The sequence below is a fragment of the Mytilus galloprovincialis genome, chromosome 2 (assembly GCF_965363235.1).
Source record: "Mytilus galloprovincialis chromosome 2, xbMytGall1.hap1.1, whole genome shotgun sequence".
Lineage (NCBI taxonomy): Eukaryota > Metazoa > Mollusca > Bivalvia > Mytilida > Mytilidae > Mytilus > Mytilus galloprovincialis.
The window spans coordinates 115,012,110-115,033,749 of NC_134839.1; the positions used below are offsets into that span (position 1 = coordinate 115,012,110).

Here is a 21,640-nt window from a genome sequence, read left to right on the forward strand (position 1 = left end):
CACTTTAATTTTTTTTATAACTTTTTAAATTCAACTTGGATTTTATTGAAACTATATAGCTATCTTGGTGATGTATTCTTCTTACTGAATCCCAGGTTGTTATAAAGTTTGTTGTATTGCTGTCAAATTTAAGAATTAATTTAATCTAGGTAAAAAAAAAGCTAGGATTTGCAGTTTTGACAAAATAGAGATGGTACACTTTAATTTTTTTCATAACTTTTTCAAATCAACTTAGATTTTCATCAAACTCTACAAATATCTTTGCAATATATTGATCTTACTGAATCATAGGTTGTTATTTTGTTTGGTGTATTTCTGTCAAATTTAAGAATTTAATTAACCTAGGTCAAAAAGCTACGCTATTAGAAATATATCTTTTCTCATAATTTGGGAAAAAGTATATATAAAATATTAATATAATTCCTTTAATGTTTTATTCCTTTTGATATACACTATATAAATATATCAAAAACGGATAAAACATTAGAAATTATTAAAATATTTCTTCTGATTTGTGGTGATTTATAAAGTAATACCTTCTGCTTGGGGCAAACTTATTAAAAAGATCACATCTACCAGAGAGTTTTAAATTCTAAATAACATTTATTCAAAGTTGCAACATCCTGTTAAAACTAAATTGCAGGGCTTTTAATTCACTAAATAAGTAATACACGAGTTTAAGAAAAGTAGGGCTTTCTTTTTACCTGTAAAACATGTGTACTGATGTAATTAAATCATGTATAGTGTCATGTCATTAAATTTGACAAAAAAATATTTTAAAACTTCATAACAACCTGGAATTTAGAAAGATCACCAAGATAGCTAAATAGTTTTAATAAAATCCAAGTTGATTTGAAAAAGTTATTAAAAAGCTTAAAGTGTACTATCTCTATTTTGTTCGAACTGCAAATTCTAGCTTTTTTGACCTAGATTAATTTAATTCTTAAATTTGACAGCAATACAACAAAAAACTAAATGAAATGGGATTCAGTAAGCTTGATATATATGTAAGATAGCTGCATAGTTTGATGAAAATCCAAGTTGATTTGAACAAGTTATTAAAAAGCTTAAAGTGTACTATCTCTATTTTGTTCGAACTGCAAATTCTAGCTTTTTTGACCTAGATTAATTTAATTTTTAAATTTGACAGCAATACAACAAAAAACTAAATGAAATGGGATTCAGTAAGCTTGATATATATGTAAGATAGCTGCATAGTTTGATTAAAATCCAAGTTGATTTGAAAAAGTTATTAAAAAGCTTAAAGTGTACTATCTCTATTTTGTTCGAACTGCAAATTCTAGCTTTTTTGACCTAGATTAATTTAATTCTTAAATTTGACAGCAATACAACAAAAAACTAAATGAAATGGGATTCAGTAAGCTTGATATATATGTAAGATAGCTGCATAGTTTGATGAAAATCCAAGTTGATTTGAAAAAGTTATTAAAAAGCTTAAAGTGTACTATCTCTATTTTGTCCGAATTGCAAATTCTAGCTTTTTATACCAAGATTACTTTAATTCTTAAATTTTACAGCAATACAACAAAAAACTAAATGAAATGGGATTCAGTAAGCTTGATATATATGTAAGATAGCTGCATAGTTTGATGAAAATCCAAGTTGATTTGAAAAAGTTATTAAAAAGCTTAAAGTGTACTATCTCTATTTTGTTCGAACTGCAAATTCTAGCTTTTTTGACCTAGATTAATTTAATTCTTAAATTTGACAGCAATACAACAAAAAACTAAATGAAATGGGATTCAGTAAGCTTGATATATATGTAAGATAGCTGCATAGTTTGATGAAAATCCAAGTTGATTTGAAAAAGTTATTAAAAAGCTTAAAGTGTACTATCTCTATTTTGTCCGAATTGCAAATTCTAGCTTTTTATACCAAGATTACTTTAATTCTTAAATTTTACAGCAATACAACAAAAAACTAAATGAAATGGGATTCAGTAAGCTTGATATATATGTAAGATAGCTGCATAGTTTGATGAAAATCCAAGTTGATTTGAAAAAGTTATTAAAAAGCTTAAAGTGTACTATCTCTATTTTGTTCGAACTGCAAATTCTAGCTTTCTTGACCTAGATTAATTTAATTCTTAAATTTGACAGCAATACAACAAAAAACTAAATGAAATGGGATTCAGTAAGCTTGATATATATGTAAGATAGCTGCATAGTTTGATGCAAATCCAAGTTGATTTGAAAAAGTTATTAAAAAGCTTAAAGTGTACTATCTCTATTTTGTTCGAACTGCAAATTCTAGCTTTTTTGACCTAGATTAATTTAATTCTTAAATTTTACAGCAATACAACAAAAAACTAAATGAAATGGGATTCAATAAGCTTTATATATATCTAAGATATCTGCATAGTTTGATGAAAATCCAAGTTGATTTGAAACAGTTATAAAAAAAAATTAAAGATGCCTATCCGAATTTTTATATAATAATTTTTTTTTTACATATTGTAAAATTAAATTCTTTCATTTCACAGCAATAAATCAAACTACCTAATAAGCTCGAATTTTGTAAGATCAATATTTAATTTAGTTAGATGGGCTGATTTACACCAGTCAAAACTAAATTTGAAGTCCAAGACTAGTCGAGACAGGTCGAGACTGGTTGAGACTGAGTCGAGACTAGTCGAGACAGGTCGAGACTAGTCAAGACAGGTCGAGACAGGTCGAGCCTTGGTCAAGACCATTTCAAACTACACAAAGATCATCAAGTACTGAATCAGACTAATTAAGTAAAGTCGAGACCTAGTCGAGTACACTTAAGTACAGTTAAGTACAGTCGAGACAATGTCGAGACTAGTCGAGTAAAATGTGTGCTCGATTTTACTGGTTGAGCACAAAAACTGGTCAATTCAGACTCTGAGGAGTTTGTAGTGAAACCTGACTGATGTACAAGACGAAGAAGTTAAATCTAAGGTAATTATCTAGGTTGGTGCCAAGACATTAGAAACTGCAGTATGGGGAACATATTATAACATACAAACAAACTTGACTGATGTACAAGATGAAGAAGTTAAATCTAAGGTAATTATCTAGGTTGGTGCCAAGACATTAGAAACTGCAGTATGGGGAACATTTTATAACATACAAACAAACCTGACTGATGTACAAGACGAGGAAGTTAAATCTAAGGTAATTATCTAGGTTGGTGCCAAGACATTAGAAACTGCAGTATGGGGAACATATTATAACATACAAACAAACCTGACTGATGTACAAGACGAGGAAGTTAAATCTAAGGTAATTATCTAGGTTGGTGCCAAGACATTAGAAACTGCAGTATGGGGAACATATTATAACATACAAACAAACCTGACTGATGTACAAGACCAGGAAGTTAAATCTAAGGTAATTATCTAGGTTGGTGCCAAGACATTAGAAACTGCAGTATGGGGAACATATTATAACATACAAACAAACCTGACTGATGTACAAGACGAGGAAGTTAAATCTAAGGTAATTATCTAGGTTGGTGCCAAGACATTAGAAACTGCAGTATGGGGAACATTTTATAACATACAAACAAACCTGACTGATGTACAAGACGAGGAAGTTAAATCTAAGGTAATTATCTAGGTTGGTGCCAAGACATTAGAAACTGCAGTATGGGGAACATATTATAACATACAAACAAACCTGACTGATGTACAAGACGAGGAAGTTAAATCTAAGGTAATTATCTAGGTTGGTGCCAAGACATTAGAAACTGCAGTATGGGGAACATTTTATAACATACAAACAAACCTGACTGATGTACAAGACGAGGAAGTTAAATCTAAGGTAATTATCTAGGTTGGTGCCAAGACATTAGAAACTGCAGTATGGGGAACATTTTATAACATACAAACAAACCTGACTGATGTACAAGACGAGGAAGTTAAATCTAAGGTAATTATCAAGGTTGGTGGCTAGACATTAGAAACTGCAGTATGGGGAACATTTTATAACATACAAACAAACCTGACTGATGTACAAGACGAGGAAGTTAAATCTAAGGTAATTATCTAGGTTGGTGTCAAGACATTAGAAACTGCAGTATGGGGAACATTTTATAACATACAAACAAACCTGACTGATGTACAAGACGAAGAAGTTAAATCTAAGGTAATTATCTAGGTTGGTGCCAAGACATTAGAAACTGCAGTATGGGGAACATTTTATAACATACAAACAAACCTGACTGATGTACAAGACGAGGAAGTTAAATCTAAGGTAATTATTTAGGTTGGTGCCAAGACAATAGAAACTGCAGTATGGGGAACATATTATAACATACAAACAAACCTGACTGATGTACAAGACGAGGAAGTTAAATCTAAGGTAATTATTTAGGTTGGTGCCAAGACAATAGAAACTGCAGTATGGGGAACATATTATAACATACAAACAAACCTGACTGATGTACAAGACGAAGAAGTTAAATCTAAGGTAAATATCTAGGTTGGTGCCAAGACATTAGAAACTGCAGTATGGGGAACATTTTATAACATACAAACAAACCTGACTGATGTACAAGACGAGGAAGTTAAATCTAAGGTAAATATCTAGGTTGGTGCCAAGACATTAGAAACTGCAGTATGGGGAACATTTTATAACATACAAACAAACCTGACTGATGTACAAGACGAGGAAGTTAAATCTAAGGTAATTATCTAGGTTGGTGCCAAGACATTAGAAACTGTAGTATGGGGAACATATTATAACATACAAACAAACTTGACTGATGTACAAGACGAGGAAGTTAAATCTAAGGTAATTATCTAGGTTGGTGGCTAGACATTAGAAACTGCAGTATGGGGAACATATTATAACATACAAACAAACCTGACTGATGTACAAGACGAAGAAGTTAAATCTAAGGTAATTATCTAGGTTGGTGCCAAGACATTAGAAACTGCAGTATGGGGAACATTTTATAACATACAAACAAACCTGACTGATGTACAAGACGAAGAAGTTAAATCTAAGGTAATTATCTAGGTTGGTGCCAAGACATTAGAAACTGCAGTATGGGGAACATTTTATAACATACAAACAAACCTGACTGATGTACAAGACGAGGAAGTTAAATCTAAGGTAATTATCTAGGTTGGTGCCAAGACATTAGAAACTGCAGTATGGGGAACATTTTATAACATACAAACAAACCTGACTGATGTACAAGACGAGGAAGTTAAATCTAAGGTAAATATCTAGGTTGGTGCCAAGACATTAGAAACTGCAGTATGGGGAACATTTTATAACATACAAACAAACCTGACTGATGTACAAGACGAGGAAGTTAAATCTAAGGTAATTATCTAGGTTGGTGCCAAGACAATAGAAACTGCAGTATGGGGAACATATTATAACATACAAACAAACCTGACTGATGTACAAGACGAAGAAGTTAAATCTAAGGTAATTATCTAGGTTGGTGCCAAGACATTAGAAACTGCAGTATGGGGAACATTTTATAACATACAAACAAACCTGACTGATGTACAAGACGAAGAAGTTAAATCTAAGGTAATTATCTAGGTTGGTGCCAAGACATTAGAAACTGCAGTATGGGGAACATTTTATAACATACAAACAAACCTGACTGATGTACAAGACGAGGAAGTTAAATCTAAGGTAATTATCTAGGTTGGTGCCAAGACATTAGAAACTGCAGTATGGGGAACATATTATAACATACAAACAAACCTGACTGATGTACAAGACCAGGAAGTTAAATCTAAGGTAATTATCTAGGTTGGTGCCAAGACATTAGAAACTGCAGTATGGGGAACATATTATAACATACAAACAAACCTGACTGATGTACAAGACGAGGAAGTTAAATCTAAGGTAATTATCTAGGTTGGTGCCAAGACATTAGAAACTGCAGTATGGGGAACATATTATAACATACAAACAAACCTGACTGATGTACAAGACGAGGAAGTTAAATCTAAGGTAATTATCAAGGTTGGTGCCAAGACATTAGAAACTGCAGTATGGGGAACATTTTATAACATACAAACAAACCTGACTGATGTACAAGACGAGGAAGTTAAATCTAAAGTAATTATCTAGGTTGGTGCCAAGACATTAGAAACTGCAGTATGGGGAACATATTATAACATACAAACAAACCTGACTGATGTACAAGACGAGGAAGTTAAATCTAAGGTAATTATCTAGGTTGGTGCCAAGACATTAGAAACTGCAGTATGGGGAACATATTATAACATACAAACAAACCTGACTGATGTACAAGACGAGGAAGTTAAATCTAAGGTAATTATCTAGGTTGGTGCCAAGACATTAGAAACTGCAGTATGGGGAACATATTATAACATACAAACAAACCTGACTGATGTACAAGACGAGGAAGTTAAATCTAAGGTAATTATCAAGGTTGGTGCCAAGACATTAGAAACTGCAGTATGGGGAACATATTATAACATACAAACAAACTTGACTGATGTGCAAGATGAAGAAGTTAAATCTAAGGTAATTATCTAGGTTGGTGCCAAGACATTAGAAACTGCAGTATGGGGAACATATTATAACATACAAACAAACCTTACTGATGTACAAGACGAGGAAGTTAAATCTAAGGTAATTATCTAGGTTGGTGGCTAGACATTAGAAACTGCAGTATGGGGAACATATTATAACATACAAACAAACCTGACTGATGTACAAGACGAGGAAGTTAGATCTAAGGTAATTATCTAGGTTGGTGCCAAGACATTAGAAACTGCAGTATGGGGAACATATTATAACATACAAACAAACCTGACTGATGTACAAGACGAGGAAGTTAAATCTAAGGTAATTATCTAGGTTGGTGCCAAGACATTAGAAACTGCAGTATGGGGAACATATTATAACATACAAACAAACCTGACTGATGTACAAGACGAGGAAGTTAAATCTAAGGTAATTATCTAGGTTGGTGCCAAGACATTAGAAACTGCAGTATGGGGAACATATTATAACATACAAACAAACCTGACTGATGTACAAATCGAGGAAGTTAAATCTAAGGTAATTATCTAGGTTGGTGCCAAGACATTAGAAACTGCAGTATGGGGAACATATTATAACATACAAACAAACCTTACTGATGTACAAGACGAGGAAGTTAAATCTAAGGTAATTATCTAGGTTGGTGGCTAGACATTAGAAACTGCAGTATGGGGAACATATTATAACATACAAACAAACCTGACTGATGTACAAGATGAGGAAGTTAAATCTAAGGTAATTATCGAGGTTGGTGTCAAGACATTAGAAACTGCAGTATGGGGAACATTTTATAACATACAAACAAACCTGACTGATGTACAAGACGAGGAAGTTAAATCTAAGGTAATTATCTAGGTTGGTGGCAAGACATTAGAAACTGCAGTATGGGGAACATATTATAACATACAAACAAACCTGACTGATGTACAAGACGAGGAAGTTAAATCTAAGGTAATTATCTAGGTTGGTGTCAAGACATTAGAAACTGCAGTATGGGGAACATATTATAACATACAAACTAACCTGACTGATGTACAAGACGAGGAAGTTAAATCTAAGGTAAATATCTAGGTTGGTGCCAAGACATTAGAAACTGCAGTATGGGGAACATATTATAACATACAAACAAACCTTACTGATGTACAAGACGAGGAAGTTAAATCTAAGGTAAATATCTAGGTTGGTGCCAAGACATTAGAAACTGCAGTATGGGGAACATATTATAACATACAAACAAACCTGACTGATGTACAAGACGAGGAAGTTAAATCTAAGGTAATTATCTAGGTTGGTGCCAAGACATTAGAAACTGCAGTATGGGGAACATATTATAACATACAAACAAACCTGACTGATGTACAAGACGAGGAAGTTAAATCGAAGGTAATTATCTAGGTTGGTGCCAAGACATTAGAAACTGCAGTATGGGGAACATATTATAACATACAAACAAACCTGACTGATGTACAAGACGAGGAAGTTAAATCTAAGGTAATTATCTAGGTTGGTGCCAAGACATTAGAAACTGCAGTATGGGGAACATATTATAACATACAAACAAACCTGACTGATGTACAAGACGAGGAAGTTAAATCTAAGGTAATTATCTAGGTTGGTGCCAAGACATTAGAAACTGCAGTATGGGGAACATATTATAACATACAAACAAACCTGACTGATGTACAAGACGAGGAAGTTAAATCTAAGGTAATTATCTAGGTTGGTGCCAAGACATTAGAAACTGCAGTATGGGGAACATATTATAACATACAAACAAACCTGACTGATGTACAAGACGAGGAAGTTAAATCTAAGGTAATTATCTAGGTTGGTGGCAAGACATTAGAAACTGCAGTATGGGGAACATATTATAACATACAAACAAACCTGACTGATGTACAAGACGAGGAAGTTAAATCTAAGGTAATTATCTAGGTTGGTGGCAAGACATTAGAAACTGCAGTATGGGGAACATATTATAACATACAAACAAACCTGACTGATGTACAAGACGAGGAAGTTAAATCTAAGGTAAATATCTAGGTTGGTGCCAAGACATTAGAAACTGCAGTATGGGGAACATATTATAACATACAAACAAACCTGACTGATGTACAAGACCAGGAAGTTAAATCTAAGGTAATTATCTAGGTTGGTGCCAAGACATTAGAAACTGCAGTATGGGGAACATATTATAACATACAAACAAACCTTACTGATGTACAAGACGAGGAAGTTAAATCTAAGGTAATTATCTAGGTTGGTGGCTAGACATTAGAAACTGCAGTATGGGGAACATATTATAACATACAAACAAACCTGACTGATGTACAAGACGAGGAAGTTAAATCTAAGGTAATTATCTAGGTTGGTGCCAAGACATTAGAAACTGCAGTATGGGGAACATATTATAACATACAAACAAACCTGACTGATGTACAAGACGAGGAAGTTAAATCTAAGGTAATTATCTAGGTTGGTGCCAAGACATTAGAAACTGCAGTATGGGGAACATATTATAACATACAAACAAACCTGACTGATGTACAAGATGAGGAAGTTAAATCTAAGGTAATTATCTAGGTTGGTGGCAAGACATTAGAAACTGCAGTATGGGGAACATATTATAACATACAAACAAACCTGACTGATGTACAAGACGAGGAAGTTAAATCTAAGGTAATTATCGAGGTTGGTGTCAAGACATTAGAAACTGCAGTATGGGGAACATTTTATAACATTCAAACAAACCTGACTGATGTACAAGACGAGGAAGTTAAATCTAAGGTAATTATCTAGGTTGGTGTCAAGACATTACATACCTGTCAACTGACCCGTATTCTGCGGGTGTGACCCGAGATTTTCACAATTCTGAGGGATCAACCGGAACACCCGCCGGGTCATTGAAATAACCCGGGAATTCCGAAAATGACCCGATTTCACCCGTATTTCTTAGCCTTGAGATTGATTTCATAAGTAATATTCCTTTGAAATACCGGAAAATTCGTAATTCTTCCATGAACAGGAAGTTCATCTAGCTATGTAAACTGTCAAATTAAGTGACCCATTGAGTGCCAATCTAATTAAAAACCGATCTCTCATCGCTCCTGTTTCTGATATGTCGCGTGGGAGATCTAACGAAACCCGCTTTGAGGTCACATATGAGTGAACTAAAAGTTATGAATTTATAAAGATATGCAAATAAGTTGACGACCTATTAATAAGCCAATCAAAAAAGTTTATGAATTATTTTGACTGACGATTTCGTCGTAAATAAAATGAGTTAAATCCCTTTGCCTTACGTTAAACTTCCAAGATCGTGGAAGACTCAATTTCATTGGTCGAAAAAGACACACCTTCGAGGTCACTCACGTGTGACCTCAAAGCGGGTTTCGTTAGATCTCCCACGCGACATATCAGAAACAGGAGCGATGAGAGATCGGTTTTTAATTAAATTGATTGAGTGCATGGCTTCACTTGACAGCTTTGGTGTCAAACACACTGTTAATTAACACCAATTACCTTAGCTTTAGGTCGTAAATAAATTAGTTTACAAACTGAACTAGAGTTACTTCCCCTTATTTGTCACCATTCAAAATTATTCCTTACATTTACGTTTTATGGGTGAAAAAGATTAAATCATAAAAATATAAAATTCAAATACATATTGAAAAATAACTTTTCATTATTTTTATACCTTTATACAATTTTTAAAAAAAAGTTGAAAATACTTCCTTTAACTGTATTACTATATTTTATTATAGTCTAATTTCCTTGTAAAATGAACAATACTAAGATTAAAGCCTACATAGTCAATAGTCTCAAACATTCAACAATTACATTAAATTCTAATGGTTGATGATTGTAGTAGTTTTTCTCAAAAAGTAAAGCACATAAGACTGAGTTACACAAATTTATAAAATCTTTAAAAGTGCAATGAAATAATATTTAATAAGATATAAAATGACTTAACAAAGTGAACATGCATTGATGTTTTGGTATCTTTGATATACATTATAAGAAAATGTACCATAAATACTGAAATTCAGCTCGAAAAAGTTCGTACGCGTTATGACCTGAGATTTGATTCTTCAATGCAGATGATGACCTGCATTTTCATCGTCACAGGTTGACAGGTATGCATTAGAAACTGCAGTATGGGGAACATATTATAACATACAAACAAACCTGACTGATGTACAAGACGAGGAAGTTAAATCTAAGGTAAATATCTAGGTTGGTGCCAAGACATTAGAAACTGCAGTATGGGGAACATATTATAACATACAAACAAACCTGACTGATGTACAAGACGAGGAAGTTAAATCTAAGGTAATTATCTAGGTTGGTGCCAAGACATTAGAAACTGCAGTATGGGGAACATATTATAACATACAAACAAACCTGACTGATGTACAAGACGAGGAAGTTAAATCTAAGGTAATTATCGAGGTTGGTGTCAAGACATTAGAAACTGCAGTATGGGGAACATTTTATAACATACAAACAAACCTGACTGATGTACAAGATGAAGAAGTTAAATCTAAGGTAATTATCTAGGTTGGTGCCAATACATTAGAAACTGCAGTATGGGGAACATATTATAACATACAAACAAACCTCACTGATGTACAAGACGAGGAAGTTAAATCTAAGGTAATTATCTAGGTTGGTGCCAAGACATTAGAAACTGCAGTATGGGGAACATATTATAACATACAAACAAACCTGACTGATGTACAAGACGAGGAAGTTAAATCTAAGGTAATTATCTAGGTTGGTGCCAAGACATTAGAAACTGCAGTATGGGGAACATATTATAACATACAAACAAACCTGACTGATGTACAAGACGAGGAAGTTAAATCTAAGGTAATTATCTAGGTTGGTGCCAAGACATTAGAAACTGCAGTATGGGGAACATATTATAACATACAAACTAACCTGACTGATGTACAAGACGAGGAAGTTAAATCTAAGGTAATTATCTAGGTTGCTGGCTAGACATTAGAAACTGCAGTATGGGGAACATATTATAACATACAAACAAACCTGCCTGATGTACAAGACGAGGAAGTTAAATCTAAGGTAATTATCTAGGTTGGTGCCAAGACATTAGAAACTGCAGTATGGGGAACATATTATAACATACAAACAAACCTGACTGATGTACAAGACGAGGAAGTTAAATCTAAGGTAATTATCTAGGTTGGTGCCAAGACATTAGAAACTGCAGTATGGGGAACATATTATAACATACAAACAAACCTGACTGATGTACAAGACGAGGAAGTTAAATCTAAGGTAATTATCTAGGTTGGTGCCAAGACATTAGAAACTGCAGTATGGGGAACATATTATAACATACAAACAAACCTGACTGATGTACAAGTCGAGGAAGTTAAATCTAAGGTAATTATCTAGGTTGGTGGCAAGACATTAGAAACTGCAGTATGGGGAACATTTTATAACATACAAACAAACCTGACTGATGTACAAGACGAGGAAGTTAAATCTAAGGTAATTATCTAGGTTGGTGCCAAGACATTAGAAACTGCAGTATGGGGAACATATTATAACATACAAACAAACCTGACTGATGTACAAGACGAGGAAGTTAAATCTAAGGTAATTATCTAGGTTGGTGGCAAGACATTAGAAACTGCAGTATGGGGAACATTTTATAACATACAAACGAACTTGACTGATGTACAAGAAGAGGAAGTTAAATCTAAGGTAATTATCTAGGTTGGTGCCAAGACATTAGAAACTGCAGTATGGGGAACATATTATAACATACAAACAAACCTTACTGATGTACAAGAAGAATAAGTTAAATCTAAGGTAATTATCTAGGTTGGTGGCTAGACATTAGAAACTGCAGTATGGGGAACATATTATAACATACAAACAAACCTGACTGATGTACAAGACGAGGAAGTTAAATCTAAGGTAATTATCTAGGTTGGTGCCAAGACATTAGAAACTGCAGTATGGGGAACATATTATAACATACAAACAAACCTGACTGATGTACAAGACGAGGAAGTTAAATCTAAGGTAATTATCTAGGTTGGTGCCAAGACATTAGAAACTGCAGTATGGGGAACATATTATAACATACAAACAAACCTGACTGATGTACAAGACGAGGAAGTTAAATCTAAGGTAATTATCTAGGTTGGTGCCAAGACATTAGAAACTGCAGTATGCCAAGACATTAGAAACTGCAGTATGGGGAACATATTATAACATACAAACAAACCTGACTGATGTACAAGACGAGGAAGTTAAATCTAAGGTAATTATCTAGGTTGGTGCCAAGACATTAGAAACTGCAGTATGGGGAACATATTATAACATACAAACAAACCTGACTGATGTACAAGACGAGGAAGTTAAATCTAAGGTAATTATCTAGGTTGGTGCCAAGACATTAGAAACTGCAGTATGGGGAACATATTATAACATACAAACAAACCTGACTGATGTACAAGACGAGGAAGTTAAATCTAAGGTAATTATCTAGGTTGGTGCCAAGACATTAGAAACTGCAGTATGGGGAACATATTATAACATACAAACAAACTTGACTGATGTACAAGACGAGGAAGTTAAATCTAAGGTAATTATCTAGGTTGGTGTCAAGACATTAGAAACTGCAGTATGGGGAACATATTATAACATACAAACAAACCTGACTGATGTACAAGACGAGGAAGTTAAATCTAAGGTAATTATCTAGGTTGGTGGCTAGACATTAGAAACTGCAGTATGGGGAACATATTATAACATACAAACAAACTTGACTGATGTACAAGACGAGGAAGTTAAATCTAAGGTAATTATCTAGGTTGGTGCCAAGACATTAGAAACTGCAGTATGGGGAACATATTATAACATACAAACAAACCTGACTGATGTACAAGACGAGGAAGTTAAATCTAAGGTAATTATCTAGGTTGGTGCCAAGACATTAGAAACTGCAGTATGGGGAACATATTATAACATACAAACAAACCTGACTGATGTACAAGACGAGGAAGTTAAATCTAAGGTAATTATCTAGGTTGGTGTCAAGACATTAGAAACTGCAGTATGGGGAACATATTATAACATACAAACAAACCTGACTGATGTACAAGACCAGGAAGTTAAATCTAAGGTAATTATCTAGGTTGGTGGCTAGACATTAGAAACTGCAGTATGGGGAACATATTATAACATACAAACAAACCTGACTGATGTACAAGACGAGGAAGTTAAATCTAAGGTAATTATCTAGGTTGGTGGCTAGACATTAGAAACTGCAGTATGGGGAACATATTATAACATACAAACAAACCTGACTGATGTACAAGACGAGGAAGTTAAATCTAAAGTAATTATCTAGGTTGGTGCCAAGACATTAGAAACTGCAGTATGGGGAACATTTTATAACATACAAACAAACCTGACTGATGTACAAGACCAGGAAGTTAAATCTAAGGTAATTATCTAGGTTGGTGTCAAGACATTAGAAACTGCAGTATGGGGAACATTTTATAACATACAAACAAACCTGACTGATGTACAAGACGAGGAAGTTAAATCTAAGGTAATTATCTAGGTTGGTGGCTAGACATTAGAAACTGCAGTATGGGGAACATATTATAACATACAAACAAACCTGACTGATGTACAAGACGAGGAAGTTAAATCTAAGGTAATTATCTAGGTTGGTGCCAAGACATTAGAAACTGCAGTATGGGGAACATATTATAACATACAAACAAACCTGACTGATGTACAAGACGAGGAAGTTAAATCTAAGGTAATTATCGAGGTTGGTGTCAAGACATTAGAAACTGCAGTATGGGGAACATTTTATAACATACAAACAAACCTGACTGATGTACAAGATGAAGAAGTTAAATCTAAGGTAATTATCTAGGTTGGTGCCAATACATTAGAAACTGCAGTATGGGGAACATATTATAACATACAAACAAACCTCACTGATGTACAAGACGAGGAAGTTAAATCTAAGGTAATTATCTAGGTTGGTGTCAATACATTAGAAACTGCAGTATGGGGAACATATTATAACATACAAACAAACCTGACTGATGTACAAGACGAGGAAGTTAAATCTAAGGTAATTATCTAGGTTGGTGCCAAGACATTAGAAACTGCAGTATGGGGAACATATTATAACATACAAACAAACCTGACTGATGTACAAGACGAGGAAGTTAAATCTAAGGTAATTATCTAGGTTGGTGGCAAGACATTAGAAACTGCAGTATGGGGAACATATTATAACATACAAACAAACCTGACTGATGTACAAGACGAGGAAGTTAAATCTAAGGTAATTATCTAGGTTGGTGCCAAGACATTAGAAACTGCAGTATGGGGAACATATTATAACATACAAACAAACCTGACTGATGTACAAGTCGAGGAAGTTAAATCTAAGGTAATTATCTAGGTTGGTGGCAAGACATTAGAAACTGCAGTATGGGGAACATTTTATAACATACAAACAAACCTTACTGATGTACAAGACGAGGAAGTTAAATCTAAGGTAATTATCTAGGTTGGTGCCAAGACATTAGAAACTGCAGTATGGGGAACATATTATAACATACAAACAAACCTGACTGATGTACAAGACGAGGAAGTTAAATCTAAGGTAATTATCTAGGTTGGTGGCAAGACATTAGAAACTGCAGTATGGGGAACATTTTATAACATACAAACGAACTTGACTGATGTACAAGAAGAGGAAGTTAAATCTAAGGTAATTATCTAGGTTGGTGCCAAGACATTAGAAACTGCAGTATGGGGAACATATTATAACATACAAACAAACCTTACTGATGTACAAGAAGAATAAGTTAAATCTAAGGTAATTATCTAGGTTGGTGGCTAGACATTAGAAACTGCAGTATGGGGAACATATTATAACATACAAACAAACCTGACTGATGTACAAGACGAGGAAGTTAAATCTAAGGTAATTATCTAGGTTGGTGCCAAGACATTAGAAACTGCAGTATGGGGAACATATTATAACATACAAACAAACCTGACTGATGTACAAGACGAGGAAGTTAAATCTAAGGTAATTATCTAGGTTGGTGCCAAGACATTAGAAACTGCAGTATGGGGAACATATTATAACATACAAACAAACCTGACTGATGTACAAGACGAGGAAGTTAAATCTAAGGTAATTATCTAGGTTGGTGCCAAGACATTAGAAACTGCAGTATGGGGAACATATTATAACATACAAACAAACCTGACTGATGTACAAGACGAGGAAGTTAAATCTAAGGTAATTATCTAGGTTGGTGCCAAGACATTAGAAACTGCAGTATGGGGAACATATTATAACATACAAACAAACTTGACTGATGTACAAGACGAGGAAGTTAAATCTAAGGTAATTATCTAGGTTGGTGTCAAGACATTAGAAACTGCAGTATGGGGAACATATTATAACATACAAACAAACCTGACTGATGTACAAGACGAGGAAGTTAAATCTAAGGTAATTATCTAGGTTGGTGGCTAGACATTAGAAACTGCAGTATGGGGAACATATTATAACATACAAACAAACTTGACTGATGTACAAGACGAGGAAGTTAAATCTAAGGTAATTATCTAGGTTGGTGCCAAGACATTAGAAACTGCAGTATGGGGAACATATTATAACATACAAACAAACCTGACTGATGTACAAGACGAGGAAGTTAAATCTAAGGTAATTATCTAGGTTGGTGTCAAGACATTAGAAACTGCAGTATGGGGAACATATTATAACATACAAACAAACCTGACTGATGTACAAGACGAGGAAGTTAAATCTAAGGTAATTATCTAGGTTGGTGGCTAGACATTAGAAACTGCAGTATGGGGAACATATTATAACATACAAACAAACCTGACTGATGTACAAGACGAGGAAGTTAAATCTAAGGTAATTATCTAGGTTGGTGGCTAGACATTAGAAACTGCAGTATGGGGAACATATTATAACATACAAACAAACCTGACTGATGTACAAGACGAGGAAGTTAAATCTAAAGTAATTATCTAGGTTGGTGGCTAGACATTAGAAACTGCAGTATGGGGAACATATTATAACATACAAACAAACCTGACTGATGTACAAGACGAGGAAGTTAAATCTAAGGTAATTATCTAGGTTGGTACCAAGACATTAGAAACTGCAGTATGGGGAACATATTATAACATACAAACAAACCTGACTGATGTACAAGACGAGGAAGTTAAATCTAAGGTAATTATCTAGGTTGGTGCCAAGACATTAGAAACTGCAGTATGGGGAACATATTATAACATACAAACAAACCTGACTGATGTACAAGACGAGGAAGTTAAATCTAAGGTAATTATCTAGGTTGGTGTCAAGACATTAGAAACTGCAGTATGGGGAACATATTATAACATACAAACAAACCTGACTGATGTACAAGATGAGGAAGTTAAATCTAAGGTAATTATCTAGGTTGGTGGCTAGACATTAGAAACTGCTGTATGGGGAACATATTATAACATACAAACAAACTTGACTGATGTACAAGACGAGGAAGTTAAATCTAAGGTAATTATCTAGGTTGGTGTCAAGACATTAGAAACTGCAGTATGGGGAACATTTTATAACATACAAACAAACCTGACTGATGTACAAGACGAAAAAGTTAAATCTAAGGTAAATAACCTTTAATGTACCCCACTCTATATATATCTCAACAGTCATGAATTATAATGTGTGAATATTTTTAGGATCAATTAGATACTTACTTCCTGTTTGCCGATTCTTTGAATTTCCCAAATGTTCAATTATTGGTCATACTTTTCTAACAGATAATTTACAGAATACATTCATATTTGGTCATCAGCTCAATAGTAATGAGTTAAAACATATGTGCGACTTTTCAGATCTGTCCGACACATTTACTTATATCATGTTCTAGAGTATTTTATTTTCACCAGCATTTAACTTTTGAACCTGGTATTTGTACTTTTAGGTGACAGAAGAAATAGATGCAGCAATAAAATTAGCTGTTGAATCTTGTGCTGAAGTTCTGAAGATCTGTGATGAAAGGAAAGCTTAATTTGGACAAAACAGTATTTTACAGTGTTAGAGCTTTGTTTGAATCTGTGACTACTTGATTGTGTTGCATTCCTGTCAGCTTTTTGTAAAAGCTTTTTGTTATAGACTATTTCATACATGTCACTTATTAAAATGTGATAGAAAAATTGGGGATTGGACTAAAAGTTGATAATTATGAAGAGCTCAAGGTGGAACTTCAATTTCTTTATTAAGATTCAAAATACTAATTTATGTTAATGAGAATATATACTGTTTACATTTACCAAAAGAAATTCTTTCTATGTTATGTTTTTAATTGTTTAAGATGTAAATTGACTTGAAATATGGTTTATTAGCCTTTTTTATATTTGTATATTGATAAAGAGGCTCTTTTGAGTTTGATTTAAATCTAATTTTCAGGAAAATGCTTATATATATCCCACCAGAGACAAATTTGTTTGTTTTGGCAAAATGGTTATACTATTTATATATGTAATGATTATTTTGAAATCACTTAAGAATAATAGTAGGTGAAATTCTAATATTGTCAAGGAAATATTGTTATTAAATATTCCAAATATCAAAATAAAGATTGCACAGTGCCAGCTTATGTATTTTTTTTAATACTAAATGTTAGAAGGAAAAATGCAGTTCATTATTTTTGATTTTGCATAAAAAATGTATATATAGAGAGCAAACATTATTCATCACGATTTGTGCCATAATTCTTCAGCATTTATATGACAGAAATACACCAGAGAGAGAGAAAAAAGTGATGGTTCAACAAGTTACTAAAACTATATTTTTGATGATAATCAGATAACTTTTTCAGAAACCAAATTACTATGCATATTGCAATTTATGTATACCAAAACCACAAGTAATTGACAATATTGGTTGAATATCCATGGTGAAAGATATACTTATGTTAATGTTGAATTATGAGTTATGAATAAACCTTTAGCATACCTTTATTTTATAGGTAAAGGTAGACAACTATTGTTAAATATACATGTATTTAAGATTTTAATGAAGAAGTGTTAAGTTTTTGCAAAGGTATATTCTGAAATACACTTTATATATAATTTTATTTTTTTACACATTTGAAGTAATTGCTTTTATTTTTTTGTTTTACTGTTCCAGAATAGTCCAAATTAGGTAAATTTCAAATGTTCTTACATGATTATAAATCTTGTATTGTCAAATTTTGTGTACTCAAAACATGAAATTAAAAGTTCATGGTTTCATAAAAAGGGATGACACAATTTGTTTACCCATTGACCTTTTATGTTTTAATGGAGACTATGTGAACACCTACAAACATGTTTCAATTTCTATTGTGTAATGATAGATATAATAAAGATATAATAAAGAGTTAGTCTAGATCAGAAAAAAAACACATGTTATAAGTGTGGAATAATGTGCAATGGTATGACATAACCACTGGTATAAAACTAAATGGTTAATAATTATAGATAAACATGTATTAATTTATGTTCTTTTAGCAATATATTTTCATCTAACATACACTAATATTTAATGAAATGTATATTTATATATATATATGTGTGATACTCCAACAGTATTTCCATAATTGACAATTTCTCAAGTGTATCTAATTAACTTTTTGTCACAAATATTCAATAGGTCAACAGTACATGATTGACTCTAGATTTGGAAATTAAATGTTTTTGTAAGGCTTTAGACTTAATGTTACCAAATATATTTTTCAGATGATTAGATTTAAAATGATCCGTCCAATAAATATTGTACCTTTATGCTGATTCATCAAAACCCGTTTATGTAGTTAGATTTTATTGTTTGTAAATATTATTAGTCTGGCTTAAAGGAGGTAGTGAATATTAAAACTTTGTGTGATTTAACCTTGTCAATATTTCAAGGTTACAGAACAGATGTAGTGTCACACAATGACTTTATTTGTGCTTTCATCTTTGTTTCTGTAGACTAGAGTTGGGAGAGGGGTTTAACAACACGCATATAGATCTGATTAATTCAATATCTCATGACTGAAAGATATATCAAATTTTAGAATGTATTTTTATTAAAGGTCAAACAAAATAATGGATTTTACAGTTATACTCAATACAACTGAAATTGTTAGCAATTAGAAACTCCTCATGCAAATTGATTTGCCTTTAATGCATTTCTTTTTTCACTATTTTCAAAAATGATTTAAAATTTTTGAAATCAGAATTAACCATCAAAACAATTCAATACTTATATCAAGTTTAATAAATAATACAAAGTTCTAGTTAAAGATGTCAGTTGGTTCATCTACAGAACTTCAAGTTTAATTCACTCACATTTACTGTTTTGTTATTATTCAAGAATGGTTTATTATTGATGACATATTTTTGATTTATTATTGCTGATTATTCAATATTTAGAAGGTTGTGGCTGTGTTATTTTAGTACTTGCTCAAGTTTGTTTTTTACTTCCTGTTTTTATTGGCCGTCATAGAAATCTTTTTGATTAATTTACATGCAGTTTTTTATTACATTCCAAATAAACACAATTGTGATAAATTATAGATTTTTAAGCATTTATTTATGTAATTTAACTTTGTGTTGTTACTGACCAAAATAAATTATTTGTGGAATAAAAGTTATTGCCTAATTTGTTATATTGTAAAGTTTATTATACATTCTCACTGGCATATTCTCATCTTTTGTTATCCTATGCCATCTGTTCAAATCCAATCTACATGCACTGAAACTTTTCCAGCTAGGAGTATCTATATATATGAATAATGTTTAGCTTTCAACTTCATAAGATCTAGCCATATGTCCCCTGCTACTGAAAATAGAACATATCTGTTAAAGAGAGACAGAAAATAGAACATATCTGTTAAAGAGAGACAGAAAATAGAACATATCTGTTAAAGAGAGACAGAAAATAGAACATATCTGTTAAAGAGAGACAGAAAATAAAACATATCTGTTAAAGAGAGACAGAAAATAGATCATATCTGTTAAAGAGAGACAGAAAATAAAACATATCTGTTAAAGAGAGACAGAAAATAGAACATATCTGTTAAAGAGAGACAGAAAATAGAACATATCTGTTAAAGAGAGACAGAAAATAGAACATATCTGTTAAAGAGAGACAGAAAATAGAACATATCTGTTAAAGAGAGACAGAAAATAGAACATATCTGTTAAAGAGAGACAGAAAATAAAACATATCTGTTAAAGAGAGACAGAAAATAGAACATATCTGTTAAAGAGAGACAGAAAATAGAACATATCTGTTAAAGAGAGACAGAAAATAGAACATATCTGTTAAAGAGAGACAGAAAATAAAACATCTGTTAAAGAGAGACAGAAAATAGATCATATCTGTTAAAGAGAGACAGAAAATAGAACATATCTGTTAAAGAGAGACAGAAAATAGATCATATCTGTTAAAGAGAGACAGAAAATAGAACATAGCTGTTAAAGAGAGACAGAAAATAGAACATATCTGTTAAAGAGAGACAGAAAATAGAACATAGCTGTTAAAGAGAGACAGAAACTGCACAAGAGATATTCAATTTCATAGTTGATGACCATCTGAAAAATCATCAATATTGTATTAACCTCCTGAGCCTTATGATGAACAGTTTCCATGGTAATTTCCTTTCTGAGTTATATTGGTCAGATAGTCAAATTATATTCTGAAAAGAAGGATAGAATTTTTAAAATGGTTTTTGTCTTGCCTTCAAAGAAAATAGCTGAGGAGATATTAGTGATTTTAACAGTCCATTGTCATGACAGCATACTAGATAAGGACAGAAATTTAGCATTTCAGTTGTAATACAACCATTAATTTTCATCTAAAAATTGACAATTTGGGTTTGTTAACAACAATTCTTTACGGAAAAACGAATGATGTCAGCTTCCCAATTGTGATCTACTATTTCTATATAACAACATTCCAGCAGGGCATTTGGATTAAATATCTCCAGAGTTTTAATATGATTTCACTGATGTCATGAAGG

General features: G+C 32.8%; 1 protein-coding gene across 2 annotated transcripts in view; it reads left to right on the forward strand.

Annotated features, from left to right (window-relative positions):
- LOC143065507 (formimidoyltransferase-cyclodeaminase-like) overlaps nucleotides 1–20,277 on the forward strand; it is a 40,888-nt gene extending 20,611 nt beyond the window's left edge. The window contains exons 15-16 of one of the 2 annotated variants that reach the window (XM_076239124.1): nucleotides 13,597–13,692; nucleotides 17,576–20,277. In XM_076239124.1, the coding sequence (XP_076095239.1) occupies nucleotides 13,597–13,692; nucleotides 17,576–17,662 (183 nt within the window). In that variant the 3' untranslated portion in view covers nucleotides 17,663–20,277. Of the gene's footprint in view, nucleotides 1–3,062; nucleotides 3,279–13,596; nucleotides 13,693–17,575 lie in introns of those variants that run through there. The other variant, XM_076239120.1, reaches the window with a different exon arrangement.
- The last annotated feature ends 1,363 nt before the right edge of the window (nucleotides 20,278–21,640 follow it).